This window comes from Gorilla gorilla, chromosome 9, assembly GCF_029281585.2.
Source record: "Gorilla gorilla gorilla isolate KB3781 chromosome 9, NHGRI_mGorGor1-v2.1_pri, whole genome shotgun sequence".
Classification (NCBI taxonomy): Eukaryota; Metazoa; Chordata; class Mammalia; order Primates; family Hominidae; genus Gorilla; species Gorilla gorilla.
Genome location: NC_073233.2, coordinates 142,137,465 through 142,155,938, shown reverse-complemented (window position 1 = coordinate 142,155,938; position 18,474 = coordinate 142,137,465). Strand labels below are relative to the sequence as shown.

Sequence of the window (18,474 nt, the reverse complement as noted above, 5' to 3'; positions counted from 1 at the left end):
CACTGCAGACAACCAGGGATAGTCGTATGTAACTTCTGAGCCAGTAGAACAGAAGTAACACTGAAGAAAGTTCAGTGCAAGAAAACACAGAACAGAAGTGAGGTTAAAAAATGAGAAGGAAATAAAAAGCATGGTATATCGAAATCATAAAATAAAAGGGTGAATTAATCCAATAGGTCAGTAATCTCTATAAATGTAAATGACTTCCATTTAACAGTTAGTGGACAAAATCTTTGGATATAAAAACCAAAATCCAACTACATACTGTTTATAAGAGCCACACCTAAAATAAAATTACCAGAAATGCTGAAAGTAAGAAAAAGGTTACTAGAAAAATAATGCAAAAAGAAGGCCGTATCAAATAGAATAGAATTTAAAATAGAGTCAAATAGAATTTAACGGAAAATGTCATCAGTTGTAAAGAAAGTTACTTATAATGATAAAGGAATTATACCTGGAAGAGTTATGTGTTCCTAAAGGATATGTATAAAACCCCATGCCCAATTAGCACACATTTCTAAGCTTATGTGAACCATTTATAAAAATTGATTATGTACAACTTCATAGTCAGTCTTAAATATCAACAATTCTGTATTAATAGGATACTGTTCTCTGAGCATTATACAATAAGTAGTAGAGGAAAACCTCAAAAAAGAGCATTTGAAGAATAAAAAAGATACTTCTAAATAACTTGAAGGTCAAAGACCAGTGAATTGGAAGATTTTTGGAACTGAATATGTGCCAAAACTTGTAGAATGCATTTAATGGAGTACTTAGAAGGAAATGTGTAACGTTAAATGTGTATTAGAAAAGGAAAAGGACTGAAAACTGATGAGCTAAAGGTTCAATTTAAGAAGTTACAAAAAGTCATTGAATAAACTTGAAGAAAAGAAATGCTAAAATTTAGAAATTTAAAAACTGGGAAAGAAAAACAGTCTTCAAAAAGCCTAATGGAAAAGATAAACTTCTGCCGAGATATGACAAGAAAAAAGGTACAAATAAATAATATTAATGATGAAATGGATGATACAACTACAAATGTCTTGTTCAGTATACATTCAAAAACAGTATTCAGAATGTATTAGTATTTTTTAAAGGGCACAGTTCTATATAGGCATTTTTTAGTCTAAAGTTTTAATTGATACAGCTCTTTGTATTAATTTGCTAGGGCCACCATAACAAAACACCACAGAGTAGGTGGCTTGAACAACAGAAATTTATTTTCTCACAGTTCTGGAAGGTAGAAATTTGAGATCATGGTGCCAGGAGAGTGGGTGTCTCCTGAGGCTTCTCTCCTTGGCTGTGACCTCACGCACATCCCTGGTGTCTCATTCTGTGTCCGCGTTTCTTCTTATAAGGATACCCTTTGTGTCCGGAATTTATTCCTTCTGGTGGGTTCTTGGTCTAGCTGACTTCAAGAATAAAGCCGCAGACCGTCGCGACGCGTGTTACAGCTCTTAAAGATGGTGTGTCCAGAGTTTGTTCCTTCAGATGTTCGGATGTGCCTGGAGTTTCTTCCTTCTGGTGGGTTCGTGGTCTCACTGACTTCAGGAGTGAGGCCGCAGACCTTCGTAGTGAGTGTTACAGCTCTTAAAGGTGGCACGTCCGGAGTTGTTTGTTCCTCCTGGTGGGTTTGTGATCTCACTGACTTCAGGAATGAAGCCGCAGACCCTTGCGGTGAGTGTTACAGTTCATAAAGGCAGTGCAGACCCAAAGAGTGAGCAGCAGTAAGATTTACTGTGAAGAGCGAAAGAACAAAGCTTCCACAGCGTGCAAGGGGACCCGAGCGGGTTGCTGCTGCTGGCTCGAGTGGCCAGCTTTTATTCCCTTATTTGGCCCCGCCCATGTCCTGCTAATTGGTCCATTTTACAGAGTGCTGATTGGTGCATTTACAATCCTGTAGCTAGACACAGCGTGCTGATTGGTACGTTTTTACAGAGTGCTGATTGGTACATTTACAATCCTTTAGCTAGACATGGAGTGCTGACTGGTGTGTTTTTACAGAGTGCTAATTGGTGCATTTATAATCCTTTAGCTGGGCACAGAGCACTGATTGGTGCATTTTTACAGAGTGCTGATTGGTGCATTTACAATCCTTTAGCTAGACACAGAGTGCTGATTGGTGCGCTTACAATCCTCTAGCTAGACAGAAAAGTTCTCCATGTCCCCACTTGACCCAGGAAGTCCAACTGGCTTCACCTCTTACCTTGAGCTTGGGTTAGGGCCCACCCTAACAGCCACGTTTTAACTTCATCACCTGTGTAAAGGCCCTATAGGAGGGAATGGTAGAGGTGATGAAAGCTGAGCCTGAGGTTTGGAGGAGTTGGAAGAGGAAATATTTTATTCAACTGAACAAACATATTTTGAGGACTTCATTTTCCAGGACTGGTTCTAAGTGCTGGAGATTCACAGAATAGTTCAGTGCACTTCCTCTCCTCCAGTTGCTCTTGGTCTAGTGAAATAGACAAAAGCAAGTCACAATTTTAGTGGAAAGGGAGCTACAGGAGAACAGAGGAAGGGCACCTGGCATTTTGGTGATTATTTCTTCCTCTTTGTCCTCTTCCTGTCCTCTTTCTTTCTTCTTCTGGCTTAGGGTGGCTTCCCAGAAGTAGTGGCGTGGGCAGAATATTTGGGAATGTGTAGGAATTCAGCAGCCAGAGTAGTAAGGGTTACCAGGAACGAAATAGTCATGCAAAAGCTCAGAGGCCAGAAGGCTCTACAAAATCTCAGGAAAATGCCTGAATCAATTGCCGTTGACTGAGGTGTGGAGAGCAGAGGTCGGGCAGGTCGAGGACAGAGGGAGTGCTGGAGATGGAAGCCCAGCTTCAACTTGAATGCTTTGTCACACCTCAGTTGGGAGCTCTTGGTAATGCATGAGGTCACCCAGAGTTAGGTTGGAGATAAGAGGACTAAGAATAGAGCTTTTCAAATCAGCAATTAGTTATTAGAAGACAGGAATTAGTTAAAGGAGATGAATAGAGATCCAACTGGTGGACCAGAGTCTCAGCGCAAGAGTAGTCAGTAACCTCTGGTGGAGGCCATGGAGACGGGCCTGAAGCATGGCCGTTGGTTTTGGTACTAAGATAGAAGTTAGTGTGTTGGGTCACAGTCTGCCAAGGTGGGGAATGGCTGTGGCCCTCAGCTGGGCTGGGAGGCTGGCTGGGAGTGGAGGGCTGGGAGTTGTCAAAGAGGAGCCAAGTTTGAGATTTCTGCAAGTTCAGAGGATTTTTTCCCCATTCTGTTGGCTACATATAATAAACATTACTTAATATTTTATATAATTATTTTTAAATAAATTTAAAAATATTTGTTCATTGCTTATATCTTGCGGTATTTGGACATAAATCAGACATAAATCATGTTGTAAGCTAACTGTAGTAAGACTTGACATCTGTGGATGGATTTTTAATCAGCTGATATATTAGCAAAACTTCATTTATATGCATATGCTTATTATGGTATATAGATGTGTTTATTTTGTTATAGTTACCTTGTTCTGTATGTTTTGAGAATTTCCCTTCTAAAAACAGTTTAATGAGGAATTCCTAATGTTCGCGTGTGTGTATGTATGTGTATGTGTTTTCCCAGAAGTCTAAGAAAAATTAATCAAGGGAAGAAGTGTATTTTTCTCTTCATTTAAATATATAATATGGCATTGTCTCATGAATCATATGATCCCATTCAGTGACTTGGGAAGAAGTAAAATAAGAGATAGTTCTAAAACAACAGTGACAGCCAGGCACAGTGGCTCACAACTATAATCTCAGTACTTTGGGAGGCCAAGACAGGATGGCTTGGGCCCAGAAGTTCAAGACCAGTCTAGCCAACATAGTGAGACCCTGTCTCAAGAAAGACAGACAGAGAGAGAGAAATTAGCCAGGTATGGTGACCATGCCTGTAGTCTCAGCTACTCTGGAGGCTGAGGGAAGAGGATTGATTGAACCCAGGAGGTGGAGGCTACACAGAGAGCTGTGATCATACTACTGTGATCCAGCCTGGGTGACAGAGTGAGACCCTGTCTCAAAAACTAGTAATATAACACAAACACTTTAGTACATCAGAATCATTGTATTTTATTTTGAAAAGGTTTGAAATATCTATTTCTGAGTGGTATTAAGTTATTGCATATTTTAGCTCATTTAATATCATCATATTTAATTGTTAGGTTGTCATTTACAATCCTGCCATGTAGTCCCAGCTACTCGGGAGGCTGAGGCAGGAGAATGGCGTGAACCCGGGAGGTGGAGCTCGCAGTTAGCCGAGATCGCGCCACTGCACTCCAGCCTGGGCGACAGAGTGAGACTCCATCTCAAGAAAAAAAAAAAAAAAAAAAAAGGACAATGTTACTAATTTTTGTCACTGTAACTGTGTAAGCTCTGGATGTATCTGTAACTGACCCCATGCAGTTATGTAGAAATTTTGGAGGGGAGGAGGATAAGAAGAGTCTCAAATGAATTGTGAAATTTTATTCTTTACTTTAAGGAATATTTTATGAGGGGAAAAATGAATATAACTGATAGTAGAATAATAAAAATTTAAAAGATACCTAGTTTGGTATCAGACACGCCACTAATTAGGAACGTCTGCATATAAGTTTCTTGTGCCACGTGAGTCCTGGAGCAGCAGAAGTTGATACCCTCTCAGTGAGGCTCCCATCTGAATCATTTTGTATATTTACAGTTGCAATTCTGCTTTTCTATCTTTTTTTTTTCCAGCCGATATTTAAATAAGGCTTTTCATATCTGGTCCAAGAAAGAAAAATTCTCACCCACTTTTATAAACAATGTAATATCTCACACTGGCACGGAACATTCGGCACCTGCCTGGATGCTGCTCTCCAAGATTGCTGGCTCCTCACGCAAGCTGGACTACAGCAGAATAATACAGTCTTGGGAGAAAATCAGCAGGTTTGTATCTTCTAATTTAACCAGTAATGACACTGAAGAGTCTTAGAAACAAAGGCCAAGGCTTAAGGAAGTGAGCTTTTTCATAGCTATTCATATACAGAGACCTTCTGTTTAAAACCTGGTATAAAAACAAGCATGAAAAAAATAAGAATCATGTTTCACCCATTTCCCCTTTGTCCAAGTACATTAAGTGCCTTGATGTTCCCACAGCTTGACTCTTAAGCCATGCTACCTACCCTGCTTCCTCCAGTGTTAATAATCCAGAAGAAAGGCCTTTGTTGGCAGCAGTGTTTAACTTGCTTCTCCCTTCATATTTCTCCTGCCCTTTCTCTAGTCAGCAGAATCCCAATTCAAACACCTTAGGACATATTTTGTGTGTGATTGGGCATATTGCAAAGCATCTTCCTAAGAGCACCCGGGACAAAGTGACTGGTGAGTGTCTGCTGGAGAATCTTATGTGAAAATGCATTGCTGTTCATTTCAGGTGTGTGTGTGTATATATATATATATACCTGAATATATTTAAGCAGTTGAACTTCAGGGGTTTTGACTTCCTTCATAGATGCTGTCAAGTGTAAGCTGAATGGATTTCAGTGGTCTCTAGAGGTGATCAGTTCAGCTGTTGACGCCTTGCAGAGGCTTTGTAGAGCATCTGCAGAGACACCAGCAGAGGAGCAGGTATGGCCAGACTTTCCCTGACATGTTTCTGACTTATTTGAGCTTAGGATGTTACTGTATGTGTTTTGAAGTGTGAGGCGCATTCTCTATAAATAAGAGGACGTGTAAGGATGTCCCCAGCAGCTATTGCCGCAACAAGGCAAGGTTTACATAACTAGCAGTTGACATTCCCCAGGAAGGTTTAGCTGCCGAACAGACATGGCACCCTTAGATGGCCACTGCCTTGAGCGCAGGTGCGAGTGTCTTTAGGTAAGCATTCCTGGGGAGAATTCTGCAAGGTTGTCTTTCTCCTTGACTTCCACTCTCATTCCAAGAACACTTACAGACAATTTTCCACTTAAGCAGGAAGTTCCCTCCAGAACAGGTTTCTGACCTTTTGATAAGTCATAATCTTGGACATGCCTGTCCTGTTACTATGAGGTTACACTACTCAAATATCTCTTGTTGGTATCATGTCCCCACAGTTGCCTACAGCCTACAGCTAGTGTTTTTATATAAACAGAAATCCACATCAGTGATTTCTGGGAGGCAGAGAGGTACTTTGACTCCTTAAAAGGTATGCATACCAGTAACTGAAGAAATAATTTTATTAACATATATTTATTCTGTTTTTATCATGAGATACACTCTTAGTACCAATCATAATGAAAAAATGTAGAGCTGGGGTTATTAATAATGGCTACAGAAAACAAAAATTAAATAATTGCTGGGATATATTTAAGTTTTCCAGAATAAAAGAAAATGATGGCTTCAGCTGATCTCCCCAACTACCTTCCTGTGTTTCCTTTTCTTGACCAAGTTCATTAGAGAAAGCCCTTCCTTAAGATGTTACATTTTCTACTTCTAACAGATCAACTAAAACAGTGATTGTAACTTTTTTGCTGGGGACTTAAGACTGTTGACCTATTTCTTATGAAATGGTGCCTGGTGTTTTTCTGGTATCTATATTTAAGCTGTTTTATTGATGAAAGGGATACTTGCATTATTTGATTTTTCTAACCCTTTATCTCAAGACCCAAGAAATTATATGAGAAACTTTTATTTTTATTTTTGAAATGGAGTCTCACTCTGTCACCCAGGCTGGAGTACAGTGGCGCAATCTCAGCTCACTGTAACCTCCGCCTCCCAGGTTCAAGCAATTCTCGTGCCTCAGCCTCCCGAGTAGCTGGGATTACAGGCACATGCCATCAGGCCCAGCTAATTTTTGTATTTTTAGTAGAGACAGGGTTTCACCATGTTGGCCAGGCTGGTCTCAAACTCCTGATCTCAAGTGATCGCCTGCTTCAGCCTCCCAAAGTGCTGGGATTACAGACGTGGTAAGACTGAGGAAAGAGTGATCAGGGAGGAATTTACGTTACAGACTATGAAACCGCAAGCCTTCCAGGCTCAGTGGTACACAACTTAATTACCGGCAGAGCTGGGACTAGAACTAAGGCCTCTGACTTTTTCCTAATTTTCTTTTCACCAGCACTGGTTGGAAAAAGAATCATGTGTACAGCGCGCAGTCAGGGCCTAGGAAGTCATCTGCCGCTTGCTGCTGGCCCAGGGCCATTAGGACGGTGGTTACATTGTCATGAGAGCCTATGAGGAAGGCAAGAACTGTCTTCAGGTTAGACACTGAGAGCTGGAAGCGGGTGGGGCTTACTACTGCATTAGCAAAGACCGCCACGGTTTTAATGTGCCGACACAACCTCACTTGGTGGTTGACAGAGGAGCAAGGCCCTGAGATTGTCTGGAATGTTAGGATATTTTCAATCCATGTGACCCGCTTGTTTCCCCTAAACACACTTCTCCTTTTCTTTTCTCTGTAAGTGAATATCATTTATTTTACTGAGAGCAACAGATTACCCAAAGGTATAGCTCAGCAGCAGTATATATGAAAGGACTGTGGTCTTTGGGCATTTTTGTTATCTGTTTTGTGACTGTCATTAAGAAATTGATGAGATCTTGTATCAGTAGAAATAGTGTCTAGAACAAGAGGAGCAGTGGTCCTGTGTGCTGGCTGATAATTCAGTATCAGTGACAAATTTACAGAGAAGTGTTGATGAAATTGAATATAACTGGAGGAGAGCAGTTAAATAAGGGCATCACAAAGCAAATTATGTAAGGAACTGCAGAAGGGCCTGGGGTCTTCAGCATGGAGAAGGGAAGGGTTGGGGACGGTAGGCTGCCTAGCTAAATTCAAATTTATGAAGGACTTTCAGATAAAAGAACTGGATTTATTTGGTATTCCCAGACAACCTATCTGGACCAATGAATGGAAATTATAAATTTTGGTGAACTGCAGAGAAAACTTACTGAGGTCTGCCCAAAATGGTGGGCTTGCCCCAGAGCATGTCCCCTGTTATTGGAGGTATTCAGGAGAAGCTGGACAAGAACTTGGAACAGGCTGCCATGTGGAGAGAATGCCAGGATTGGGTGGCCTTGTCAGCCTTCCCAGATTCTGTGATACCGAAACTTACTAGTCCTAGTACCCGGATTCTGGCCTCATTGGGATCAAGCATAAGAATTGCAGAAACTCTTTGGGCCAATGTTGTGGTCCAGGTTGTGCAATCTATTAAAATTTTAAATGCAATAGTTCTTTTAGAAGTAATAAAGGCAATAGTTTCAAGACACATTAGGGCAAGTCAGACTGAAAACATTGCTCATAGTGTGGCTTGCCAGGCACTGGATGATGGTTAACACAGGTCCCTTCCTAAGGCACTACAGAGGAGTAGGGGAGGTGCATGCACATCAGCAGATAATTTCAACATAATGTCATCATTCCTAAAAGAAAAGTCGGCATCGGGTAACATGGAAGCAAGGGGGTGGAGGCCCTTAGCTCAACCTAGGTGTTTTGGAATGGTTTCCTACAGAAAATGAGGTCCAAGAATTCTAGAATGTGGTTGGGAGCTCTCTCTCTTCCTTGGCATAGAGGAACAGTCCAATGTGCACTAGAAGTCACCCCTTGAAGTTATTGTAATCAGTGAGAGACACGGAACACTTGTCCCTAATGCATAAATTTCAGAAGAGTAGCAACTCTATTTTATGTCTTTAAAAAATGTTTATCACAGTAGTTAATTCATCATCTGTATATGGCAGCAAAACTACAGCTTATTTCTGTATTTTTGGAGGAGCACTACTATTATAGATCTCTTACAAATTACTACATGGGGTCATTGTAAATATTTGGCCTTTTGCTCTTATAGGGCAAATGTAAAAAGAAAGATGACATATACACCGTTCTCTATAAATTCCACTTAGCTAGTACTCATGGCTAGATTGCTTAAATGCATGTCATTGTGGTTTTGGACAAATTGTGGGAAAGAGGAAAGCTAGGAAGCACCCCTACAGCCTATCCATTTGAAGATCATAGTTTCTTCTGAGAACATGGTGTTTCATGGGTAGTCTGGGAGATGTGCGGGGCCCTTCAGAGATGACTTTTGACTTGCCGTAGAAATTGCTGACGCGGGTGTGTGGGGATGTACTCTCCACCTGCGAGCACCGCCTCTCCAACATCGTTCTCAAGGAGAATGGAACAGGGAATATGGACGAAGACCTGTTGGTAAGCGACTGCTTTTCCTGACTATTCTTTTCGCTTCCATTTTATCCGTGAGGTTTTATTAAAGATGACTTTGTAATGTGCGCTTTAAATGCTTTTAACGAAAGAGCTGTCTTAGCCTAGAGCTTACTTTCTCTTTTTAGAATATATTTTTAAATTGATAACCTATTCATTTTTTTCTTATATACTTGTTATCGGTGGGGAAACTCAGTGGTATACGCTTCATCTAGTTCAGTCTTATGAGAAGCCTGATTTCAGTAGGGAAAACACAGTATGTGTTGTAAGGTTGGTATAGTCAAGCTTAGAAATAATAATGTGAGTATAGTGTTTTTGGTTTGTGTGTTTGCTTTTTTAAAAATTTAACATGTCTTCTGAGCTGTTTGAACATCAGACAGTAGAACTGGGGAACAGTGCTGAGCAATTGCAAAGTAATGACTGAAATAAAATGAGAGATTTGACAATTCAGAACACAGATGACCTTGGAGCCCCAAGATTGTTTTCCGTGGCACCCCTGCTTTAGAAACTGTAAACGGTGCAAGAAATTCCCATGAGCCAGGACGGGACAGTGGGCTGATTTCAGTGGCTGACTGGGGACAAGATGTATGGCAGTAATTCTGGTTCCAGCATCTGACTCTGTCCAGTAAAGGAAATAATGAGCTGCTTTTTGATGCCATTCAGTACAGGTCATTATTTAACCAAAACGGGCCATTTTTCTCATATGTTTAAATCAGTGGAGCACGTCTTTTCTGTGTTCAGTTTCTGCTTGTTGGCCTAGCTCTCCTAACTCCCAGTGACCACCGACCAAGCTTAGATTTGTTCAAAGAGAAGACCATTGAGCCTGAGGCACTACTGTGCATGTGACCAGTAATACAAAGCCTCACTGTGGGAACCTGGATGCTTTAGGTAAGAGCACCAGGGAGTGTAGCACAGGCTTGGCCCAGGGCTTCTAGAGGGTCTTGCTCTTCTCATTTCTGCCCACATTAAGAAAGATGCTTACTATGGTCAGTGAGTCTTGTCCCCACCCCTCCTCCCCCAGGTTTTTTTCAACTGTTAACCGTGTCATCAAAATCTACTCTTCAGTCAAAATATATATGGAGAGGTTTTGCCCTATATACATAGTTTCATTCTTGCTTCTTTAAATAGAACTTAAATTTTTTTTAATGAAGAGATACAGTATTTCAAGATTCTTTTAAACTCATATATTTTGTTATTGGCTTTCTTACCCTAGAATAAGCTTTTATTTGACATTTTACTATTCAGCATCATCCCTCCATTTGGGGTGTAATTAAAAAAAGAACAATATTACTTAATTGTTAAACTGAATGTTATGAATAAACACAGCGTGGCAGCTGTGAGTAGGTTTTGGATGGGGTCTACATAGAAAAATAATCTGGAGGGCAACTTGAAAATGTGTTTCAAAATGTAAAATAGCTTTATATACTCTTTACCTTGGATTTTACTTCTGAGGAAAGAGAGCAGTATCTAAGGATACACAGGTGTTCACCAGAGCTAATCGAAACATTAGCAAAGGGAAACGGCATCAGTGTTCATTGATACTGGAATAGTGCAGTAAGTTATGACGACAGTCCTAGTTTTGAAATGGCATATACTTATATAGTCATTAAACATATGTGTCATACATATTGACATGAAACGATGCCTAATATTCAAAGTAATAATTGCAGACTTCAAAATACTATACTTGGTAAGTGTATAAGAAAAGTAAACATAAAGCCACGTGACTATAGAAATACTTTGAAAAAGTTATACACAAAAACAATAATGATGTCTCTGGGTGGTAGGGTTATAGGTAGATGTATCCCGGTTTACCCAAGATAACCCTAGCGTACACCTATTTTCACAAAATAATTATTAATAGCACCCCCTTTTACTTGCAGATGTGTCTAGATTTAGGTGATAAAATTATATGCTTGCCCTAATTTTGGATGAGTTTCATTACATAGTGACTAAGTTTTTACAATAGCCATGTATTTTTATGAAACGAAAAGTAGTAACATTGTTTTAAATTTGGGGGATAAAAGGAAATACTCCATTGACATGTCCTTAATCTAGCTAGAGTTCACTTTTCTTTTGCCTTATTTTTACTGTAAAACCAATTATCTTTGTAGGTGAAGTACATTTTTACCTTAGGGGATATAGCCCAGCTGTGTCCAGCCAGGGTGGAGGAGCGCATCTTCCTTCTGATTCAGTCCGTCCTGGCTTCGTCTGCTGATGCTGACCATTGTAAGGCATTTGAAATCATACTCTGTAGCACGTATGCCGTTTCAAGGTTCTGTCAGTAACTTTCTCTCCCTTCCTTGCAGTACCATCACCTCAAGGCAGCAGTGAGGCCCCAGCGTCTCAGCCACCCTCCCAGGTCAGAGGTTCTGTCATGCCCTCTGTGATTAGAGCACATGCCATCATTACCTTAGGTGAGAAAAGCGTGGGAGAATGGGGCTTGACATCGTTCTGTGTGTAGCTGTTGTCTTAAGTAAGCCCAGCCATGGGACTGTGTCAGGGGCTGCGGAGCCTGTCTGTGTCTGCTCTCAGCCATGTGGTTCCTAGAGGTGGCTCTGATCTGAGTGCTGAGCTCTGCATAACTGCGTGCTGGTCATGAGAGTCCTCAGGCTGATAACTCCTCAAGACTCAGGTACTCTCTGGAGGGTCTAGAGGGAGCTTTTGTTTTTTAGTAGGGTTATGTTAATTTATTACAATTATACCTGTTTCTGTAATTTTTTTTCCAAGACCTTCACTTGACTTGAATATTCCTGTAATTGTTTAATATTCATAATGCAGCCCCACGAAGTCTGTTCTGTGCCAGGCACTGCACTGAGTTCTGGAAATGAAGAAATAAATTTTCCATAAAAGGAAATGGTTTATTTAGTACTTTCCAGAATTGGCTAGATGACTATTTACATATTTCTCCATGAACTCAAATTATTTTTAACCTTGAAAACACTGACCTCTGTGCTGGAAATTGTATTTTGTTTTTTTGTTTTTGTTTTTTTTCCTTTAGCGTGAGTGTGTATTTCATGCTACCTAAGTTAATTAATTTTTTTGTAATATTAGTTATTTTTCAAATACCTAAGAATTGCAAAACATTTCCCAGGCACAAAAGAAACATACAAACAAAACGCAGCAGCCTTTTCAACTATGAACAAGAAAGAAAGAAAGAAAGTAAGAAAGAAAGAAAGAAAGAAAGAAAGGGGACATGCATTCTTTCCTATTTACCCAGCTCAGATTTCAAATTCAGCATGGGTATTTAGCATCTGTAGAGGATATGTATAATCAGGAGTAAAATGTTTCATCTCTCAGGCTTTGGTGATCATTTTCCAGGTAAGTGGATAACTGCGAAATTCAAATGTTGACTTTAAAAGGAAGATGATTTTATTAGTGTAAAGGAACATCCCATAGTATATAACTCCTGGGGAGTTTATTTCTCCTTAGGTATTTTTATTCGAATATTCAAGATGGGTCTGTCTGCCTTTAGTTTTTTTTGTTTGTGATTGTGGGCATGATGTTTTAACTTTGATGAAATAGAAGCCATTAGCAAGATGTATCTGGAGAAAATTTAGGAATGGAATTAGGATTTAGAATACAGTTGAGACATCTTCCTGTCTTCTGTGCCAGGTAAGCTGTGCTTACAGCACGAGGATCTGGCAAAGAAGAGCATCCCAGCCCTGGTGCGAGAGCTCGAGGTGTGTGAGGACGTGGCTGTCCGCAACAATGTCATCATTGTGATGTGCGATCTCTGCATTCGCTACACCATCATGGTGGACAGGTATATTCCCAACATCTCCATGTGTCTGAAGGATTCCGACCCATTCATCCGGAAGCAGACACTCATCTTGCTTACCAATCTCCTGCAGGTGCGTAGGGGGGTTCAACCTGTCCTTTCCCCTTCACCATTGCTTCTGGTTTAAGGGAATATTTGAGTAGCATAGGAAATGTGCTTGCTTTGTAGTAGAATCCAAAAATAGTTGTCTCATCTCTGGTCTGGAGTTTTACTCTTCTGATGTTCAGCACAACCTTCTAAACGGCGTTACTTGTGAATGTTCATTTTGGGACTTTGCTCAGACATCCTGTCAAGCAGTGAGAAGTTTCATTTTGAAAATAAGTACCATGTAGAGAAAAGCACATTCAGTAGACAAGTAGTTCTAGTTTGAATTCTGTTATTCTTTTTTTAACTTGGACAAGTCCACATTTCTGAGAGCTAACTTCTCCCTTCGTCAAATGGGGATCATGGTGTTCGCGCTGGGCTCTGCAAGTCCAGTGGGACGTTTCCGTGTGCGGAAGAACCTAGTGAACTATAGAGCTCTGCAGAGCGTTAGATATTTTTATACACACTGAGAGCCCATGTTTGGCCTATAATGGGGAGAACACCTTTCACTTAGGTTGTACGTCTGTCCTGGTATGTTCTGTATGCTCATCTTTTCACGTATTACCAACCGTATTATAAATAGAGGGTGGCACCATCCCTCTAATGCCATGTGCTTTGAGTCATTTTTCTCCTGTGGTAGAAGGGTGATGTTGTTCTGCACGTACACTCCTTGGCACTACATTCCGACGGTTTGGAAGCGTGTGCCTGTGCGCTCAGCCAGTGTGCCGGGGACAGACCGCGTGGTGGGTGGGGTGTGGCTGGGAACAGTGAGGCTTGCCCATGATGACGCACTCTGAAACATGCCGGCTTCTCTCTGCACAGGAGGAATTTGTGAAATGGAAGGGCTCCCTGTTCTTCCGATTTGTCAGCACTCTGATCGATTCACACCCAGACATTGCCAGGTAAATCTTTTCCTCACGTCAGACGACTCAACAGTTTACCTCATTTCTGATGTATGCTGGATTTCTTTATTTTTCAGATTGGTTTAGACTTAAGTAGGATTTAGTGAGCTTTCGGTAGGTGCCAGGAAAATTAGCAGATTTTTAAGATGCTAAGCAATATAACAAACCTTTGTTTTGCACACAAGTTTAAAAGAAAATGGTTAGATTCATCATTGAATAATCTCAGCATTGACTGCACTTGCTGACAGTGTTTGCTGTTCCTGAAGGAGCTTGAAGAACATTATATGCTTGCTGTATTACACTGTATAGAGTAGCAGCCACTAGAAACTCACTGTTAATTTCTAGGCAAAAAAAAAAAAAAAAAGTTAATTTTGATAAAGAGCTGAGACTTTAATTGCAGAAATTTTAAGGAGGAAACTAGGAATTAAGATGAAATTGCACAATGTGGAATCAAGTGTACAGATGACAAGACTCCTTGGAAATGGGCATTTCTTCAGACTTGTATGGCATGGGGGAGTGACATTGGCAATTATTAATTTCTATCCTTGCATCTTTTTTTTTAAAGATTTTTTTCAAGAGGTTGAGAAATGGTCTGATAGAATTTGCTACCCTAGAGTTTGTTGTAACAGTAATTCTTTTTCAAGCAAGTCTGCAGTTGGAAAGTAGAATGCTGAATGCCATAGCAAAAGCCCCACAGTGGGGAAGAGGTTTTTACAGAGCTCATTAACTATAAATGGCTGCTAACAGTGGGTCCCTCTGGATCTAAATATAGCCACCAATAATTTACCCTGAGTTCTGTGGAAGTTTCTGCTCAGTTTTCTTTAGGTGTAATTTTCCAAGGAGGGGGAACATTTCACATAACAAACCAGTAAAACTAACATTCTACTTACTGCTTTCTAGAGCCAGAGGCAAAAAGCTAAGGCTGTCACCTTTTTTTAGATAGCTTCACACACCCTCTTACCTTCACAACGTGTCCACTATACTGACTCTCAGGGCTTTCTACGCAGTACGTGGCTCAGGAGAAGGTGTAATCAGACAGGCTGGGAATGCTTTCAGATGATGCACCTGGGAGGTAAAATCGGTTACTTAACCTGCATTTTCTCATTTTTCCCCGCTGTTGTTAGCCCCTATACATGTATGTGAAAAAGAGCAATGAACAATGAGTAAACTGTAGGTGGGATTTGTACATATGGGTGTTCAGATCATCAATCAAATGAAGGGCATAGAGATACTTTACCATGTAGTAAGATTACCAGGGCCTCTTCTAGCATTTTAACACTTCCCCCTTAATCTATCCCTTTTATGTCTGCATCCTGGGTTTGTTGAAACCATGGTTCAAATGTAGACCATGATTTTCAGGTTTGAAAAGCTGATGACTACATTTGCTAACTGTAATTTAAGTTAGTCTGTTCTCTGAAAATTTTCCTTTTCTTTTTATTTGACGTGTAATAATTATACATATTTATGGGACAGAGAGTGATGTTTTGATACATGTATAGAGCATGCAATGATCAAATCGGGATAATTAGCATAACCATCACCTCAAACATTTATCATTTCTTTGTGTCAGGAACTTTCAAAATCCTCTCCCTAGCTTTTTGAAAATAGACAGTAAATTATTGTTATTATATTCAACCTACAGTGCTGTTGAGCATTTTACTATACTCCTCCTGTAATTTTATATTTGTTAACCAGCCTTTCCATACCTTCCCCAGCCTCTAATAACCACAATTCTTCTCTCTGCTTCTGTGACCCTACCTTTTTTTAACTCTTACATATGAGTGAGAATGTGTGGTGTATATATATATATACATCTTTCTGTGCCTGACTTTTGATTTTTAGGCCAAAGGCTATGCCTATCTGCTATGTTAGATACTGTTTTTTTTGTTTGCTTTTTTTTTTTTTTTTTTTTTTTTTGAGACGGGGTCTCATTCTGTTGCTCAGGCTGAAGTACAGTGGTACAGTCATGGCTCCCTGCAGCCTCGACCTCCTGGGCTCAAGTGATCCTCCCACCTCGGCCTCCCAGATAACTCGGACTACAGGTGCATGCCACCATACTCGGCTAGTTTTTGTACTTTTTTGTAGAGACACGTTTTTGCCAGGCTGGTCTCAAACTCCTGGGCTCAAGCAATCTACCCACCTCGGCCTTCCAAAGTGTGGGAATTACAGGCTTGAGTCACCGCATCAGGCAATATGTTTTTTCGTGTGTTTCTGCTAATGCAGATCTTAGGAAGAGACTATGGTGACAGAGCCTATTGAATTTTTTATGACTTTTTTTTGGTTAGAGGTTCTGGGTTTTGTTTTTGTTTTGTTTTTTTGTTTGTTTGTTTTCTTTTTTTTTTTTTTTGAGATGGAGTCTTGTTCTGTCACCCAGGCTGGAGTGCAATGGCATGATCTCGGCTCACTGCAACCTCTGTCTCCCTGGTTCAAGTGATTGTCCTGCCTCAGCCTCCCGAGTAGCTGGGATTACAGGCATGTGCCACTACACCTGGCTAATTTGAGGTTCTGGGTCTTTATTAGTGAGCCCAGCCTGTAGTCCCCCTCCACCCTAGCCCACACAAAGCAGACAGTGAGTTGGGGTCTCTGTGTGGGGTGGGAAAAGGTACCAGTGGCTCTCTTCAAGATGTGTGCACCAGTTGGACTTCAGATAGAGTCTAGACAATCTGAATGGAGGGCAGCCCCTGCATCAGGGTCTGCCCTCCATCCAGATCGAATGAGGAGCCCTGTCTGTGCAGGCAGAGGCTAGGCCAGGTGGCAGTGGGGCCAGGGGCTGCAGCATGGTGGGGCCGCCCCAGTGCTGCTATCCTCCAGCAGCTCAGTAGCTGGGGTGCTGCGGATGAGGAGGAGTTTCTGTCCGGGTGGGCCAGGGGCAGGTAGCACGGACAGCTCTGGGGGAAGGCTTTCTACCTCTTGCACACGGAACCAGGTCTGCTCCCCATCAGCCCCACTCAGCAGCACATGCTCTGCAAGCCTTCATCCATCTGTGGTATCTCAAAGAGGACATCCTGGACCACACCTGTGCTGGCCCCACCATCCCCCGCCTCCCTGGGATCTGGGGCTTTGAGCATCTCCTCAGCAGCCCCCTACTGAACAGCTATGAGGTTGGGGGCCTCAGTAGTCACAGCTCCTCCACGGAGAGCTGTTGGCCACAGGCTGCATCTGGACGATGGTCACTTCTGAGGCTGGCCACAGGGGCTAGAGCTGGACCCCACTCATTCCTGCAGCCCTGCCTCCCCATCACCCACATTCTGTAGAATGAGGCTCTGCCCTCCCCTGCAGGTCCTTGCACTGCCTGCCCGCTCTGTGTGACTTTTTTTTTTTTTTTTTTTTTTTTGAGACAGGGTCTCGCTCTGTTGCCCAGGCTGGAGTGCAATGGAGCAATCAGGGCTCAATCAAGTTCATGTGACCCTCCCACCTCATCCTCCCAAATAGTTAGCTAATGCTTTATTTTTTGTAGCGTTAGGTTCTCACAATGCTGCTCCTGAGCTCAAGCAATCTTCTCACCTCAGCCGCCCAAAGTGCTGGGATTGGGCGTGAGCCACCACCCTGGCCTGTATGACATTTTTAATTGCTGGTATAAACCCCAGATTTGGAGGCTACAGAATTCTATGATCTGTTTTCCTGTCTGCCTGATAGGTGGTGGCCTTGTAATCACAGGGCGACAGCCAAGTAATAAGCAGATTATTGTAGTTTAACTGGGCACTGCGGGCACTGCCACAGGAGTGCAGAGAGGCAGGGCCAGAAGCTCAAGGCAGGACAGCGCCTCAAATAATGGACCATTGAGATAGAAAAGGGGGCAACAACAAGGATGGCCTGGTTTGGGAGAAAAGGAAGCAAGCACGCGACTATCTGGAGGGCTTAGTGAAGCCGTGGAACAATCGGAATGGGGTGAGGGAGTCAGGAGCCGGACCACTGGAAGGATCAGCAGGGTAGTCATCAGTTGATCTCCAGTGTGGCAACTGGGTCCATGGCGTGGCTGCACTGGTGACATTGGGTCCAGATGGGATGGTCACTGGAAGCAATGAAGTCAGGAAAGCAGAAAGTTAGGGCATTCAGTAGCTCATCTGCATGGGGAGTCCTGCGGGGATTTGGAATGGAGAGCAAACCTGGGAACCAGGTAGCAGAGAGCGCAAGAGGCAGATGGCGGGAGCACCACAGGGAGGTGGAGGTGGAGGCGTCTTAACAGCAGCCAGCCCACACTCTCCGCACTTCACTGGACCCACTTCCAGCTGTCTTCCAGTGTCAGAGCACTTTTGGCAACACACTATCTGGTCCACACGCTATGTGTAGGTTTCCTGAGGGGCATGAGTTTGGTTCTGTTATTCCGCATCCCTAGAAAAGGAACATGAAACCAAGCAGACATGCCGTGAACATTCGGCGGGTGAAGGCAGGAAGGCACTGGGGGTCCGGGAAATGTGCTCCTCATCCTCTGACTGAGGGATGAAGCAGCCTCCCCTTGGGAGGGCTGAGAGAGAACTGGTGTGTTTGGAGGACAGCCGGCCCACATTTATGAAGGGGAAGCATAGGGAGTGCCCTGAGAGTCAGCTGTGGAGAGTAGGGCCTGAT

The 18,474-nt window shown here is 42.2% G+C and overlaps 1 protein-coding gene across 2 annotated transcripts in view; it reads left to right on the top strand.

The window, feature by feature from the left end:
• Nucleotides 1-18,474, top strand: part of NCAPD3 (non-SMC condensin II complex subunit D3) — a 70,260-nt gene that overhangs the window by 35,156 nt on the left and 16,630 nt on the right. For both annotated transcript variants that reach the window (XM_004052465.5, XM_055356430.2), the window contains exons 18-25: nt 4,716-4,907; nt 5,242-5,339; nt 5,470-5,585; nt 9,022-9,129; nt 11,256-11,370; nt 11,451-11,558; nt 12,757-12,995; nt 13,829-13,908. In XM_004052465.5, coding sequence (XP_004052513.1) covers nt 4,716-4,907; nt 5,242-5,339; nt 5,470-5,585; nt 9,022-9,129; nt 11,256-11,370; nt 11,451-11,558; nt 12,757-12,995; nt 13,829-13,908 — 1,056 coding nt within the window. The remainder of the gene's footprint in view (nt 1-4,715; nt 4,908-5,241; nt 5,340-5,469; nt 5,586-9,021; nt 9,130-11,255; nt 11,371-11,450; nt 11,559-12,756; nt 12,996-13,828; nt 13,909-18,474) is intronic.